Source organism: Aspergillus lucknowensis (assembly GCF_044049455.1).
Source record: "Aspergillus lucknowensis strain CBS 449.75 chromosome Unknown BJX67scaffold_61, whole genome shotgun sequence".
NCBI lineage: Eukaryota > Fungi > Ascomycota > Eurotiomycetes > Eurotiales > Aspergillaceae > Aspergillus > Aspergillus lucknowensis.
In genome coordinates, this window is record NW_027263605.1 from 21555 (window position 1) to 34185 (window position 12631).

Genomic DNA, 12631 nt, shown 5'->3' on the forward strand with positions numbered 1-12631 from the left:
AAGCCATGCCAACAAATAAATTACTATATTAAATATAGTAATTTATTTAAAGATATAGATTACTACCTAGTTAGGTAGTAATCTACATACATGGATTTTTTTGGACTTTTTGGGTTAGGTTAGTAGGTTTTTTAGTAACCCATAGGCGGGTTTCCAATCCCCATAACCCAACCCAAAACCCACTGGTTCATCTTCAAAGGCCATGGGTCAACCCAAAACCCGCGGGTTAACAAGTCTACTTCCAGTGCGCGATCCTGGAAGAGTTCAGGTCTCTCTTGTATTTAATAAAGATGGCTAAGGGAGGCCCTGTTGCTAAGGGAATCAAATCATGTTTGCCAGGCTAGTATAGCATGTTCCAGCTCAGTCTCTTGATTTTTCCACCCCTTCTTCTACTCTGCAATGCCTCCTGCCATTTACAAAGTTATAGGAACTAGTCAAAAGACTTTTGATTCTTCAGCTGAAAGCCAATAAGGCTAGTCCAGATTAATTAATACACTTAATAAACGGCCAAATTGTACTAGCAGGGTCTGAGAGTCTGTCTTGCAGATAATTCCTTGGATATTAGCACTGATATCAACCATATAATGGTAGATGAATACGCGGATATCTGCATGCTGTAGAATAACATTTTGTTGAGCATTGGTTACTTCTTCTATTTGCCATATTATATTCCTGGCAAAAGACCTAAAGATACATACCACTGCTATTAAAAGCTTTTGCTCCAGCCTGCCTAAGAATGTATAGCTTTGTTACATCATCAAAACCAGTAACTAATCTAGCTAGCGGGGCGCATCCACGATTGGAGCGTTGATGCCAACAACTTTATCTCTAAGGCAGTTTGGAAACCCGTTGCCTCCCGGATTGTTTGGCAAAATACCTATTTATTGAGGAGTTTGTCTTTCAATTTCGGCCCCTACTGCCCTAGGCCCTCCAGCACGTCAAGGCTGTAGAGCTTTTCTAGACTGCCTAGCCCTGGTCCAGTCGTGGTGATTGCCTTGAAGCCTTTAATATGGAAAACCATACCATGAAGTCCTTAAGGGGAATATAGGCCTAGAAGTTCTCTGCACCCGAAAGTCGTGAACAGCACGCGCCTTTCATAAGTCTAATGTTGAGGGAGTACTGTCGTAAGGTGGTCACATTGGATAGACATGCGGCCTTTGCTGAAAGGACCCACCGGAGGTATCAGACCTCCGTCTTTGGCTTGAAGCTGGGTGATAGCCAACGACAGGCAATAGTTGCCATTACCCTTGACTTGCAATCCTGCTGAGGTATCAGGCTTTGTCGTGTGTTTTGGAGATATTACCAAATGCATTAACTAGAATTTTTTCTTTGTTTCGTACGTGCTTCTTCTTCTATCCAGCTGGTATGCTCGACTAGAAGACTCGAATAAAGGGGTATGGCTTGGATAGAATATTAAATAAGCGAACAGATGCCAACTAAATAAAGTCCAAGACGTATCCGTATATTACAGACAGAGAGATATTGCATTAAGGTCACAGCAACCATATCCACGAAGAAGTACGTTTTTGGCCGTTGACAGTACTTGCGGATCATCCATCGTAGTCTAATTTTCGAGGAACAACCTCGAACCCATGCGGCTTGACGAACCAGCGATTCAGCCCCACTAGCGCGTCCTGCTGACTCACAAGTTCAAAGTCGAAGTTCCGCACAAGCTGCGGGACCAGCTTGCCAATCTCTAGCAGACTAATATTCTTGCCAATACACGTCCTGGAACCCAGGCCGAATGGAAGGAAGTACTGTTCCATGGTGCTTGTCTGCGAGCCCTCGTCCTCGCCCTTAGCTTGGAGCCACCGTTCTGGTTTAAAGACGTCCGCATCGGCGCCAAAGACGGATTTGTTGTAGTGCGCTACCCACGGGTTGATTCCTACTACCGTCTAGATGCGATGAGATGGGTTGGATTATTTTAGCAATGTAATGGTATATAAATCTTTTATTTAGCAGTGTAGGGTAGTACTCACCCCTTCAGGGAAAAAAACGCCACAAAGCATGGCCCCGCCTGCGGGCACTACACGGAGAAGTGGCAGCCCCACAGCTGGGTTTATGCGGAGCGCCTCCTTGATCACAGCCTGCAGGTACGGCAGAGTTTGACTTTGTACAAAAGTAATTGGATCCGAAATGATGCCCCTCGCTGCTGCGGTGTTGATTTCCTCCCGCAACTTTGATAAAGAAGTCGGGTTATGCGTGAGGTGGAAAATGATTGAGGACAGGGCAATGGCTGTGGTGTCGCTCCCCGCGAATACATTTTGCGCGCATCCGAAAAGGAGGTGCGTCGAGGTAAACGATGAAGGATCCTGGTCATGGGCTGTTCTGAATTTGCCGAGGAGGGATTCTGTTCGTGGTGGGTTGTCGTTGTTGTTGTTGTTTTTTTGAATAGGTTGATTGTCTTTTGCGGCCTTGGATTTTGCCATTTGCTGGGAGATTAAATCCTTTATATAATCGAGCATAACCTGGGCAGGAGGCTCGCCAAGGCGGTCAATAATAGCATGGGCAGAGGGGAAGAGACCCATTAGTGCACTATACAGATTGTTCTGGTCCAGCTTTGCAATCATATTGTTGATGTCTGCTGCCTTGTCAAGGTACCCGAATGCTTTGCCAAACTAGAGCCAAGGTTCCATGTTAGCCAGGGTAAAACAAAAAAAAAAAAAATGAATAACCCAGGGCCACCCAATTCTTGTCTTCTCATGCCATGTTTAAACATACCGTGATATTAGTGATAACATCAAAAGCATAATACTGCAGCCACGCACCCATATCCAGCGCCCGGCGCCTTCTCGAAAACCCCTCGAGCTGGCCGTGGAAAACCCGGATACTGTCATCAACATACCCCTCGTAATGCACCATCGATGACATGGAATAATAGTTGGCAAACTGTCGGCGCGCAACCCCGTGACCCTTGGCATCTTGCATGGCAAACAGATTCACATTCCAGATCGCGGGAGTTGTCCATGCCGAGTACCAGTCCGCCTTGAAAAACTTGGTCCCGTGCCCGTAGATGGTCTTTGCCGCGTCTAAGTCGTCGATGCTGTACATGTTTGGTGCGATGCGGACGATTTTCCCTGTGCCAGCGTGGAAAGATTATTAGCCCAGATGGTGCGGGTGGAGTTGCTTGGTCGGTGTTCCATTCTAGAAGCCCAGCGTCGAGGGAGGCTAAGGGCAAGAAATACTAGAAATAGCGGAGGAAAGAAAACACACCATGTTTCTCGTGAAGTCGTATACTTTCGCGATGGAACTCTCCCTTGTAGATCCGGTAGAAATACCACAGCGCCGTGTATCGTGTTGCAGTGGGGCCTGGGGCGCTTCGAAGAGGATCCAGGATGAGGCCTGTGACCCAGGAGACGGTATAAATTATGATGCTGAGTAGTGACAAGAGCAATATGGTTCGCGGTTGGGCAATAAGAGCGAGGACATCTTCGGTCACGGCCATGTTGCTTGCCAAAAGGCTCAACGTAGGTAACGGTTCAGCTATGGGAAGGGCAGGGCACGGCAAGGAGCTATGGGGGAGGAAGGGGATTTAGTTCACGAACAAAGTGCAAAGTGGAATTGGGAGACGAGTTAGGCTATTGAAGCTTTAGAGGCCATTTACTCAAAACATGTGGCTCCTTTCCAAGTTTGGGGTGTGTTGCTTATATTTATATTTATTATTCTTAAAATTTTGAAGACTCTAGATTTCGGATCGGGGTTCTGGGTTTCGGATCAAGGTTCTTGGTCAATGTTCTACTTCACAACCTGCTGCAGTGGTTGGAAACGCACCCCCCATGTACCGCTCCCTGTCTGTCATCGTGGTGCGGGGTTCGGGTACCGGGCGTGGCCCATAATGTGGGGTGTGAGGCGCTCAGCAATAATGGCTTGGATGTACTGTGGTTGACTCCGGTAATTATGTTAGTACGGTGGGTCCAAATCCTTCGAAACGGTCAAGCCCTTGAAGCACCGCCTTCCTAATTAAATTTTAAAATGAAGCTAATGAAACCTCCGAGATAGCCGGATTTCGAAGGCCTCTGGTGGAGAGCCGCCTACCAACCTGCCTGCCTGCCTGCCTCCGCGATGCCTACCACGCCTGAGCCCATCGAACCTCCGATGATGCACGCCTTAGTCGAGATGATCGAATTCGAATCTTAACCTTGCGAGATGCAGGCATGAAATACTACCAGACTGCTTCTCAACTACAGATTACATATCAACAAGTTTAGTATACTGTTATGGAAGGTTGACCTCTCAAGCCTTCCTAGCCCCGGGCCTTCATGTAGGACTTCTAAAGATTTGGATTAACTTGCCTTGCTTAATATATTCATGCCTAACAAGTATAAAGTCTTGCTATAGTTAGATTAAAGTTAAGATAAAAGAGCAGGGCTAGTCTATAGTATATATATTATAGCCTATGAAGTAAGTACTAGACAAGTTATATTATAAAGATAGTTTAAGAACTAGTTACTCTAGAATAATAGTTATATTAATTATAAAAATAGGAAAGCTAAATATACACAGTAGTATTACTATAGGTTTATACCATGACTGCGTAGTTATGTTGACTGGTGGGCAATCTACTCCGCGGTGGGGTGTTTGGCGGGGTGCGCCAATGCAAGCTATCTACAGAGATTGTTGGGAAATCTACTTGGCCAAGTTGCCTTTACAACCCCTGATAGCATGCATATTCCCCATGATTACAGACCTGGTCTTAGTTGCTCGTAGCTGAAGTCACAAGCCCCACCCCCGCACAAGATCCGGATTTCCAAAAAATCACGCTGTGGCGGGTCTAGTGCTGAGATTGTTATTGGTCAGAAATCCAAAGATCCATCGCATCGGACCTCAACGCTACTGTCATGGATCCGGCGGTCAAACCTCTTCCACGTTACTCAGCGAGACCCCAACTTCCGAATACCGTGATGACGGCATCGACAAGAAAAGGTTGCATAGTCTTGCGGAGAACGTAATTTCTCTTCTACCGGGAAACGGATCAAAGTCAGATATGGCTCTTGTGGAACCCATCAGCCTGTCGGGGTTATTAGAGTTAACGTCGGAAATTCCCCACCTCGATCAACAAACGGCTCCAGCTGAAGGCCGACTTCCGCTTACTCATCTAGCGTCGTCGTGGACCGTGGACCGCTCCGCTGTCCAGCCAACAAAAATTCTTGATCGGAGGACCAAGGAAATCATAACAATCGTAGTTACCTGCAAATTGTTGTTTAAGCCAGGAGTAGGAATACGATTTAACAATTAGCCAATCCCTATGTACAGCAGCTGCTCAGAGTCCTGTGGTGTAGGATCAACCACCGTTCCATACGTGTCTAAGAACTGAAGCTTCACCAAAAGATCATTCCCTGCTACGTGTGGGTCGACTTCTTGTTAAGCAGCGAAACCGAATGCAGTGTTTCTGATGCGTCACTCTGGCATCTAAGCAGCCGTAGCTACGCCGCTATAACGTACTTTATCATTGCCGACAGGGTCACCGGCGTCTATTACCAACCCGGGGTTCTCTGGACTTCAATAAGAGGGAGGTCTTAAGGCGCGCTTACTGTTAGCTCAGACAGCTTATTGGAGTGCCCGTCGAGCGCTAGCTTGGCTTGCTTATACATTGCAATCTACATTGACTACACTGGGGTCGGATGGCCTTCATGTTTTGATAAAGAAAGGTGCATGATTATTGTAATACTGGGAGTCCTTTACTATTTACCACCGGTGCAATCCGCTATACTTGTCTGAATGGGGGTATCCACGACATCTTCGCCCTGCACACTGTGAAACACGAACCAACATTTTGGTCATCCTTGGACTCGGGCCAGACAGGACAAACAGTGCTTGGGCAAGGCTTCGAAGTTGTTTGCATTGTTATATTGTGGCTCCCATTATTTCTTGCTAGTGCCAAAGTATTCCTTTTGAATCTCTGGGATCTCCGGGAAAATGCCCAATACGACCACTAAAAACGTCATTCAGCTATAAAGACAATTTTTTCACTTTTCAAGAGCGATATAACAGCAGACTCACCGATCTCGCCTGGGTGGATAGAAGACTGTCCGAGAAGCGGGCTACAATACTTGTCAACGTGGTCCGAGTGCGTAGGCAATAAACCACATACGTGCCGCAGCCAGCACAGAAATGCCGCTCCATTGGCACTCCCGAACGTGTTTGGGTGTCAACCCAAACCTTCGTCGCCCCCTCGACATTTACCTTTTCTTTCGGGACAAAGCAACCGTATAGTCCATCTTGAGATACACATTTAGTTCCGTTTCAAAATAAGTATGAGAGGGATACACATACCTCCACCACCCGACTTCTTGCAAGATGAACAGTGACACAGGAAAGGTTCATTGAGGTCTGCCAGACCATGTTCAAGGGTTATGCTGACAGAGTTGCAGTTACAGGTTCCAGTTAGCGCCATTGTGGTCGAGGTGGATGGGTAGCCGAGCAACTTTAGCTGCCGAACCACAAAGAGCGGAGGCGAGTTTATATAGGCTGAGGAGACTCAATTCACCCTGATTCTGTTGCCGCTCCGGACCCCGATTGATTGTACTAGCCTTTGTTCACGACACGTTCGAAATTTAAAGTTCCTTTCCCAGTCTGCTTTCCCCGCCTCCCAACTCCCGCACTCCACCTTCAAACCCCCGCACCCCACACAGAAATGCCAATGAACCACCAGCTCCATCCAGCCCGCCCGTACATAGCCAGTAATCTCCCGTACCGTCGTTTCGGCTATCGTTTTCGTTCGTGGCGCCCCTCGGATCGATGCAAGCGTTGCTGTGCACTCTGGCTTGCTCCGCAGTTAGAGAGTCGTCGGCCTTCCGATCCGTTGCGGTCGACACCTCGGCTCTGCCGCCGGCTAGGATTCCATCCATTCTAGCCAGTGGCGTAAAAACCAGGCCAGACTCCGGATCTGATGTTGCTGGACCTTTCTACGGTATAAGTTCGCCAGTAGCTCGCTAAGTGGTGCATTGAGCAGCTCGCATCTTATCGACCACGATGGGTTCCGTCACGAAAATGGCGCTCTATTGTGATGATGATCTCTCCTTTCTCGTTCGTCGATGGAAGGAGAAATATACTCTAGGGGATGGGGAAATCCGAATCGAAACGATCTACTCCGGAGTCAACCCAGCAGATGTGAAGCATGCCAGGATACTTGGCATCTATCCGGCTGTACTGGGTTATGATTTCTGCGGCAAGGTCCTCGAAGCCTCAGTAGGATCCAAATTCCAGTCTGGAGATCTCGTCGCAGGGTTTACGCCCACCGGGCTCGGCAGACCGGCGAAATATGGGACACATCAACAGGAATTTGTGTGTCCGGAGGACATGCTGTTTCTGGTACCTCCAAATCTCCCTCCGCATCATGCCGCGTGCTTGAGCGTGGTGACAATGACAGCATGTGATGCGCTCTACAATATCTTCAGGTTTCCTCTGCCAGCAGCGAACCTGGCAACCGACACATCAAGCACATCAAGCCCCCTTCTTATCTGGGGTGCGTCCAGCAGTGTCGGGATCTCGGCTGTTCAGCTTGCCCGAGCGAGCGGGATATACCCTATCCTTGTCACTGCGTCACCCAAACATCATCCACTCCTCTTACGTCTGGGCGCCACTCGTTGCTTTGACTACAAGTCCGCCCATATCGTCTCGGATATCCAGTCAGTACTCAAACAGGAGGGATGGAACCCCATTTCACGAGGATTTGATACGGTCGGGAGCGAAGCAGGCTTGGGGTCGGCGCAGTTAATGGCGGGTTGTGTTCCTAAAGACGCGGCACTCGTATCTGTGGTTATGCAGAAAGATCCTCGGTTCAGAATGCCATTTCCCCCCTCCCTTAGGGACGTGGAGTTCCAACTCAAGGGGGTTCCTCACTCGATCAAGATTCCTGCCCGAAAGCTGGATTTCGAGCGCGCGCGGGCAGCATTTCAATGGGCTGTTGCACACTATGGGACACACTTCCAGCTACCTTCGGTGGAAGTATTCCATGGGAGTGCAGAAGACGCTTTGAGCCAAGTGCTAGAGTTGGTTGATCATGGCCGAGGCTTGGGGAAGTTGGTATTCCAGCATCCATTGCAATAGTGCGGTGTGCGTTAAATGAGAATCAACAGTTTAAAGATATACTGATTTCTTAGACGATCGTGAGGACGCTTTTTAGTAAAAATTAACCAAGATATTAAGTTTTCCACACTGACATGGAAGGAGGCTTGCTGCCACTTCTCGGTCTTGTTTATACAAAAGTGAATTCCTTCTAGCTCGGGTGTATAGTATTCGGGAGGTTGGATCGGGAGGGGTCTCAAGTGCCCTGAAGCAAGACTGAATAGGGCGGCAAGCCGCCCACATAAGCCCTAGCGACGATCTTCATACTTATGCTGCTGTTGTATGTTTTTACTTTTTTTTTTTTTGTCGAAATTGGCGCCGTTGGAACTCTACCTTCGACCCTTTTAGCCTTGAACAGCCTTGAACAGCTCTCTGCCTAAACGTAACCTGAAGCCTGAAACTCATATACCGCCTTCTCCCCATCCCCATTTACTGACACCTGACGCCTGACCTACCCCGTTCCATACTACTTCTTGTTCATACGGCACGCTTAGACAGGAAGATCCATCTCTGTCGTCTCATAAGACAATCATCCTCTTCTCCCCGAATATGCACATAATTCATCAACATGTCTTTTCCCGTTGATCTTGGAGGGACAAGCATGAACGCAGACAGAGCCCCTTTAGCCCTAGACAAGTCAACCCGCACCCTCTACAGCCGCGCTATACTCAGTCCATCGTCACTAACAGATCAAGAACGCCGACTCATTACCTACCGCCCTCCAAGAGCAGCCGTCACCGCTTAGAAAATAGTAGAAAGAAGCGCAGCCCATTCCAGCTTGGGCTGGGGCAGGCGTTGAAACTTTCCCGGATGTGGTTGCCGTTGTCGTCGTGGTCATGCCACCAATCAACCCTACGAAGATATAGTAATTCAGATACAGTCCCGTATAGTTCCCGCTTAGTGCCGGATTCAGGGCATATAACTTGTCCGTAGCGGTATTGTACGACACTGCGATATCGTAGCAGCTGTGGTCAAGCTTGACGAGATAGAAGGAGCCACAGCTAGTAGTCGTTCCATCCTACTCAGAGTATATCAAGTCAATGAATGTACCTGGGGCTGTTGTCGTCGTTTTCGCCGTGGTGGGTGTAGCTGTAGGTGTAGGCATCTGGAGACAGTACTGATACGCCGATTTGAGTCCAACATTGCGGGGAAAGAGAAAGAAGCATGGCGGCAAGGAACAAACGGCGTGATTATATATATTTGATCTGAGTTGACCAACCATGGCTTAAAGGAAATGGTGATCTTGGACGTATTACGCCATATGTGAATAGAACACTGGGCAGGATCTGCCTTGTTATCAAGAGTCAAAACGCGATAGCTATACCTATGATTCCTACAGTGTAAGTGGTGTGTTTACTGGTGCGGCAATGCAACAGAGTTCAACTTCCTGGATGTCATGTAGAGTTTCAATAGGATTGTAAAGGAGAATTTATCAAAGCAAACCTAAGGAGAATAACATGGGGGTATTTTTATTGCACCTTCATGAATGCAGAGAAGAACCGGTCCATACTATCGTAGTCATCGCTTTCACCAACCCAACTGACATATTGGTCAGGGCGTATAATGACATTCGCGCCCCTATTTGAACAAATGCCGTACCTCTTATAAGCATTCCCGTGGCCCTCATGGTAGGATTGGTCATCCACAAAAACCTTCCAGTAATCATGGCCAGCTGTGTCAGTGAAAGGATGTAAAATTTGGGGAAGGTCAAGGAGTTCGACGCTTTCGCGCGAAGCAGCGTGTACTGTAAGTACTTCAATGACGCTATCCACGGGGAGATCCTGAGGAGTGAAGCGGCGAAGGAAGGAGTTTTTGTTGTCAAGCTTTTCGCACAAGTTGGTAAGCCGCGCAAGGTTCTCTGGAATACCCAGGTCCCCAGGGAAGATTATAATCCTCCACCTTCCATCACTTCTGAGCAGTTCCTGTAGGTGCCAAGGGCGAGCATCGGCTTGGTTAAGAACTTTGTGGCTCGGGATACGCATGCCTACTTTGATTTCGGCGGCTAGTTCTTGCTTGCTAGCAACAGGAGAAGTTTCAACGAGATTTGCGACTGTAGTGTCGTCGACTTGTTCAAGGCTTGGGGCTTCCTTGGCCACAATCAAATTTGGACCGTAGTCAACAGCTGCGTGAACGGTTCAGCACCACTAGGCCATGATGACGTTCGGCTGAAAACTTACCAACGCCGCTAGCAAACATGTTACCCTTCTCGAAGGCATCCTTGAACTCTTCTATGCTGATGCCCTCTTCATCCATGATATCCTTTGCAGGACGACCAGAAAAGAGGCGAGAGAACCGATAGTCGAAGTCAATCAGCTGCTTTGCAATGGTCCGTCTCTCGGACTCATATGTCTTCAGAATTGATGGCGCACAACGCCCTTTAACAACAGACGCAATCTTCCAGCCAAGGTTATACGCTATTCACCATTAGCTTTTGAGTCTCCGATACGTCTAGAAGATGTTTAGGCTCACTGTCTTGCATGCTGACGTTCATGCCCTGGCCGGCCTTTGGGCTGTGCGTATGTACAGCGTCACCAGCCAAAAAAACCCGCTCCATTAAGGAAAAACGATCACCAACACGCTGGCCGATCTGGTAAGCCGTCCACCAGTCGCAATAGGTATAGGTGAGCTTATACGGCGCAAGTATCTTCTGGGCTTGCCGCAAAATGACCTCCGGAGTGATCCAGGAGCGGTCCACCTTGCCACCACTGGCCTCAACTTCAGACTGCAGCTGAATATAGAGACGAACTAACTTGTTCTCCCGCGGAATGACCATGATGCTACCGTTATGGGCGGAATGGATAGCACAACGCATTCGGATGTCGGGAAAGTCAGTCACTGGAATAATGTCCAGAACTCCCCAGATGTAGTCGGTAGAATCGCCTTCCAGCTGGAACCCCAATTCCTTCCGGACCCAAGAGTGTGCTCCATCACACCCAACCATGAGTTTGGCTTTGATTATCTCGGTTTGCCCAGCACGTGCTCTCAATCTTGCAGCATCAAGGAGGTCAGCTGTATCGTCAGGCGATAAGTTGCTTCGGAACAGGCCGTCATTCACTACCGATCTGCCAGACTGTTCAGGGGTGGCCTCCTGCTCGGTGAGAGATTGCAAAGTAACGGTAATCGGATAAGCATCGAAATCACTCGCCTTGGCCTCCTCGAAATGGAACGAAATGGGCAACATTCCTCGCTCAATGTCGATGTCGCTGTGCTGTCGGATAGAGTCCAAGAAGAACCGTTCAATCCGACCTTGGTGCAACACGACCTGCTGGAATCGGCTGAGGCCTGGAATAGTATCCGGGATCCGATGGGAACGATGGATTTGGCCATCCTTATCTGGGTTCCACAGGCAAATCTCGATCATATGGTTGGACTCTCGCCAGGCACGGTGGCCGAAATCGAAGGAGTCAAGGATCTCCAAAGTTCGGCATTGCAGACCATCAGCTTGACCACTGAAGACCTGGAAATAATGTTGAGCTTAATCCAGACAGTGGCAGTAGTGCGTTGCCAACCTTGGTGCCTCTCTTGTCCACGATCCGTGTCTTGACCCCTGTGCGGCTCATCCAATTCGCCAACATGAGACCAGCAGGCCCAGCACCGACGATAAGCACATCAACGTAATCTTCCTTTACTTTGGTGCCTGTCATTGTGAGATGCGGGCTTTATCCTCTTCGAATGTACGTGTGAGAGTTTCTGGCTTTGGCGATTCTCCTAGCACGACTTGTAAATCAGAATGCTCCAAAACAGACGAGAGAGGGGCTTATATATCATCTGGGTCTATTTCGAGTTCGGTGAATAAATCATTTATCTCGAAGATACACACATCTCTTCGCGTCGCCAAAACCGGGAAGCAATAGACCTAGATCCGACGTGGGTTCCGATCCGGGCCGACATCCGGTTAGCAGGGATTACCTGGACCCAAGAGTTGGAAAACTCTTTTTAGTTCCACGATGAATGGGAAGCTGCAACTCACCCTCCGTGCGGTATCGAGGGTTGCTGCTGTTGTCTCAGTCTTGCAGAGATATGTCCATGCAGGCCAACGGCTCCTCGGCCCGAAGTACTAGGGATACTCTGGACCAGAATAATATTCAATACTAGCAAGTCCCCGCCTGCTGCGGAAGGGAGGAGGTTATATATAATGATCACTATCACAAGAAACAACTTTCCATTGACTTGCATCTGTTCATCGAGAATCCTCCTCATGGCGTCGCCACTGCTATGTTCCTTCAACATCCCATCTGACGGGCTGACCCTCGAATTCCTCTGCAGCTCAATTCGCTCTATTCTGCTCCAGCCGACTATCACCGGCGTTGGCCGTATTGCCAGCATATATTACCCTGGTGCAGCCCTAAGCCTTCCTCCACGCTCATTACAACACACAGCGACTGATTTCCAAATCATGCTGTCCGATCTTCATACAGTCGGATGATGAATTCATCCGTCACCGACGATCGTGTATGGTTAGACACCTTCCCAATGATCTGCACGTGACGGAGGATTCCGTGGTACCCCGTTGTTGTTCCGAGGCCGGCGAGAGATGAGCTCATCCAGTGAGGGGGTTTGCTTT

The 12631-nt window shown here is 48.6% G+C and overlaps 4 protein-coding genes across 4 annotated transcripts; 2 read left to right on the top strand and 2 right to left on the bottom strand.

The window, feature by feature from the left end:
* Nucleotides 1-1550: 1550 nt before the first annotated feature.
* Nucleotides 1551-3445, bottom strand: BJX67DRAFT_391040 (cytochrome P450; the record flags this gene model as incomplete). The annotated part of the gene is made up of 4 exons (XM_071034704.1): nucleotides 1551-1895; nucleotides 1980-2618; nucleotides 2722-3077; nucleotides 3214-3445. 4 exons carry the CDS (start codon nucleotides 3443-3445, stop codon nucleotides 1551-1553), a joined length of 1572 nt encoding a protein of 523 aa, XP_070881758.1.
* A 3389-nt stretch (nucleotides 3446-6834) lies between these two features.
* On the top strand, nucleotides 6835-8111 carry BJX67DRAFT_391043 (zinc-binding alcohol dehydrogenase family protein). The gene has a single exon (XM_071034705.1). It carries the CDS (start codon nucleotides 6973-6975, stop codon nucleotides 8047-8049), a length of 1077 nt encoding a protein of 358 aa, XP_070881759.1. The 5' UTR covers nucleotides 6835-6972; the 3' UTR covers nucleotides 8050-8111.
* A 419-nt stretch (nucleotides 8112-8530) lies between these two features.
* On the top strand, nucleotides 8531-8836 carry BJX67DRAFT_365507 (uncharacterized protein). Its single transcript, XM_071030278.1, has one exon. The coding sequence runs from the start codon at nucleotides 8636-8638 to the stop codon at nucleotides 8810-8812; it is 177 nt and encodes a 58-aa protein (XP_070881760.1). The 5' UTR covers nucleotides 8531-8635; the 3' UTR covers nucleotides 8813-8836.
* Nucleotides 8837-9530: 694 nt separating this feature from the next.
* Nucleotides 9531-11711, bottom strand: BJX67DRAFT_391045 (putative FAD monooxygenase; the record flags this gene model as incomplete). The annotated part of the gene is made up of 4 exons (XM_071034706.1): nucleotides 9531-10189; nucleotides 10245-10481; nucleotides 10537-11524; nucleotides 11577-11711. 4 exons carry the CDS (start codon nucleotides 11709-11711, stop codon nucleotides 9537-9539), a joined length of 2013 nt encoding a protein of 670 aa, XP_070881761.1. The 3' UTR covers nucleotides 9531-9536.
* Nucleotides 11712-12631: the final 920 nt, after the last annotated feature.

Coding starts and splice junctions, on each gene's coding strand:
- BJX67DRAFT_391043 (XM_071034705.1), top strand. CDS start 6,973: ATGGGTTCCGTCACGAAAATGGCGCTCTATTGTGATGATGATCTCTCC.
- BJX67DRAFT_365507 (XM_071030278.1), top strand. CDS start 8,636: ATGTCTTTTCCCGTTGATCTTGGAGGGACAAGCATGAACGCAGACAGA.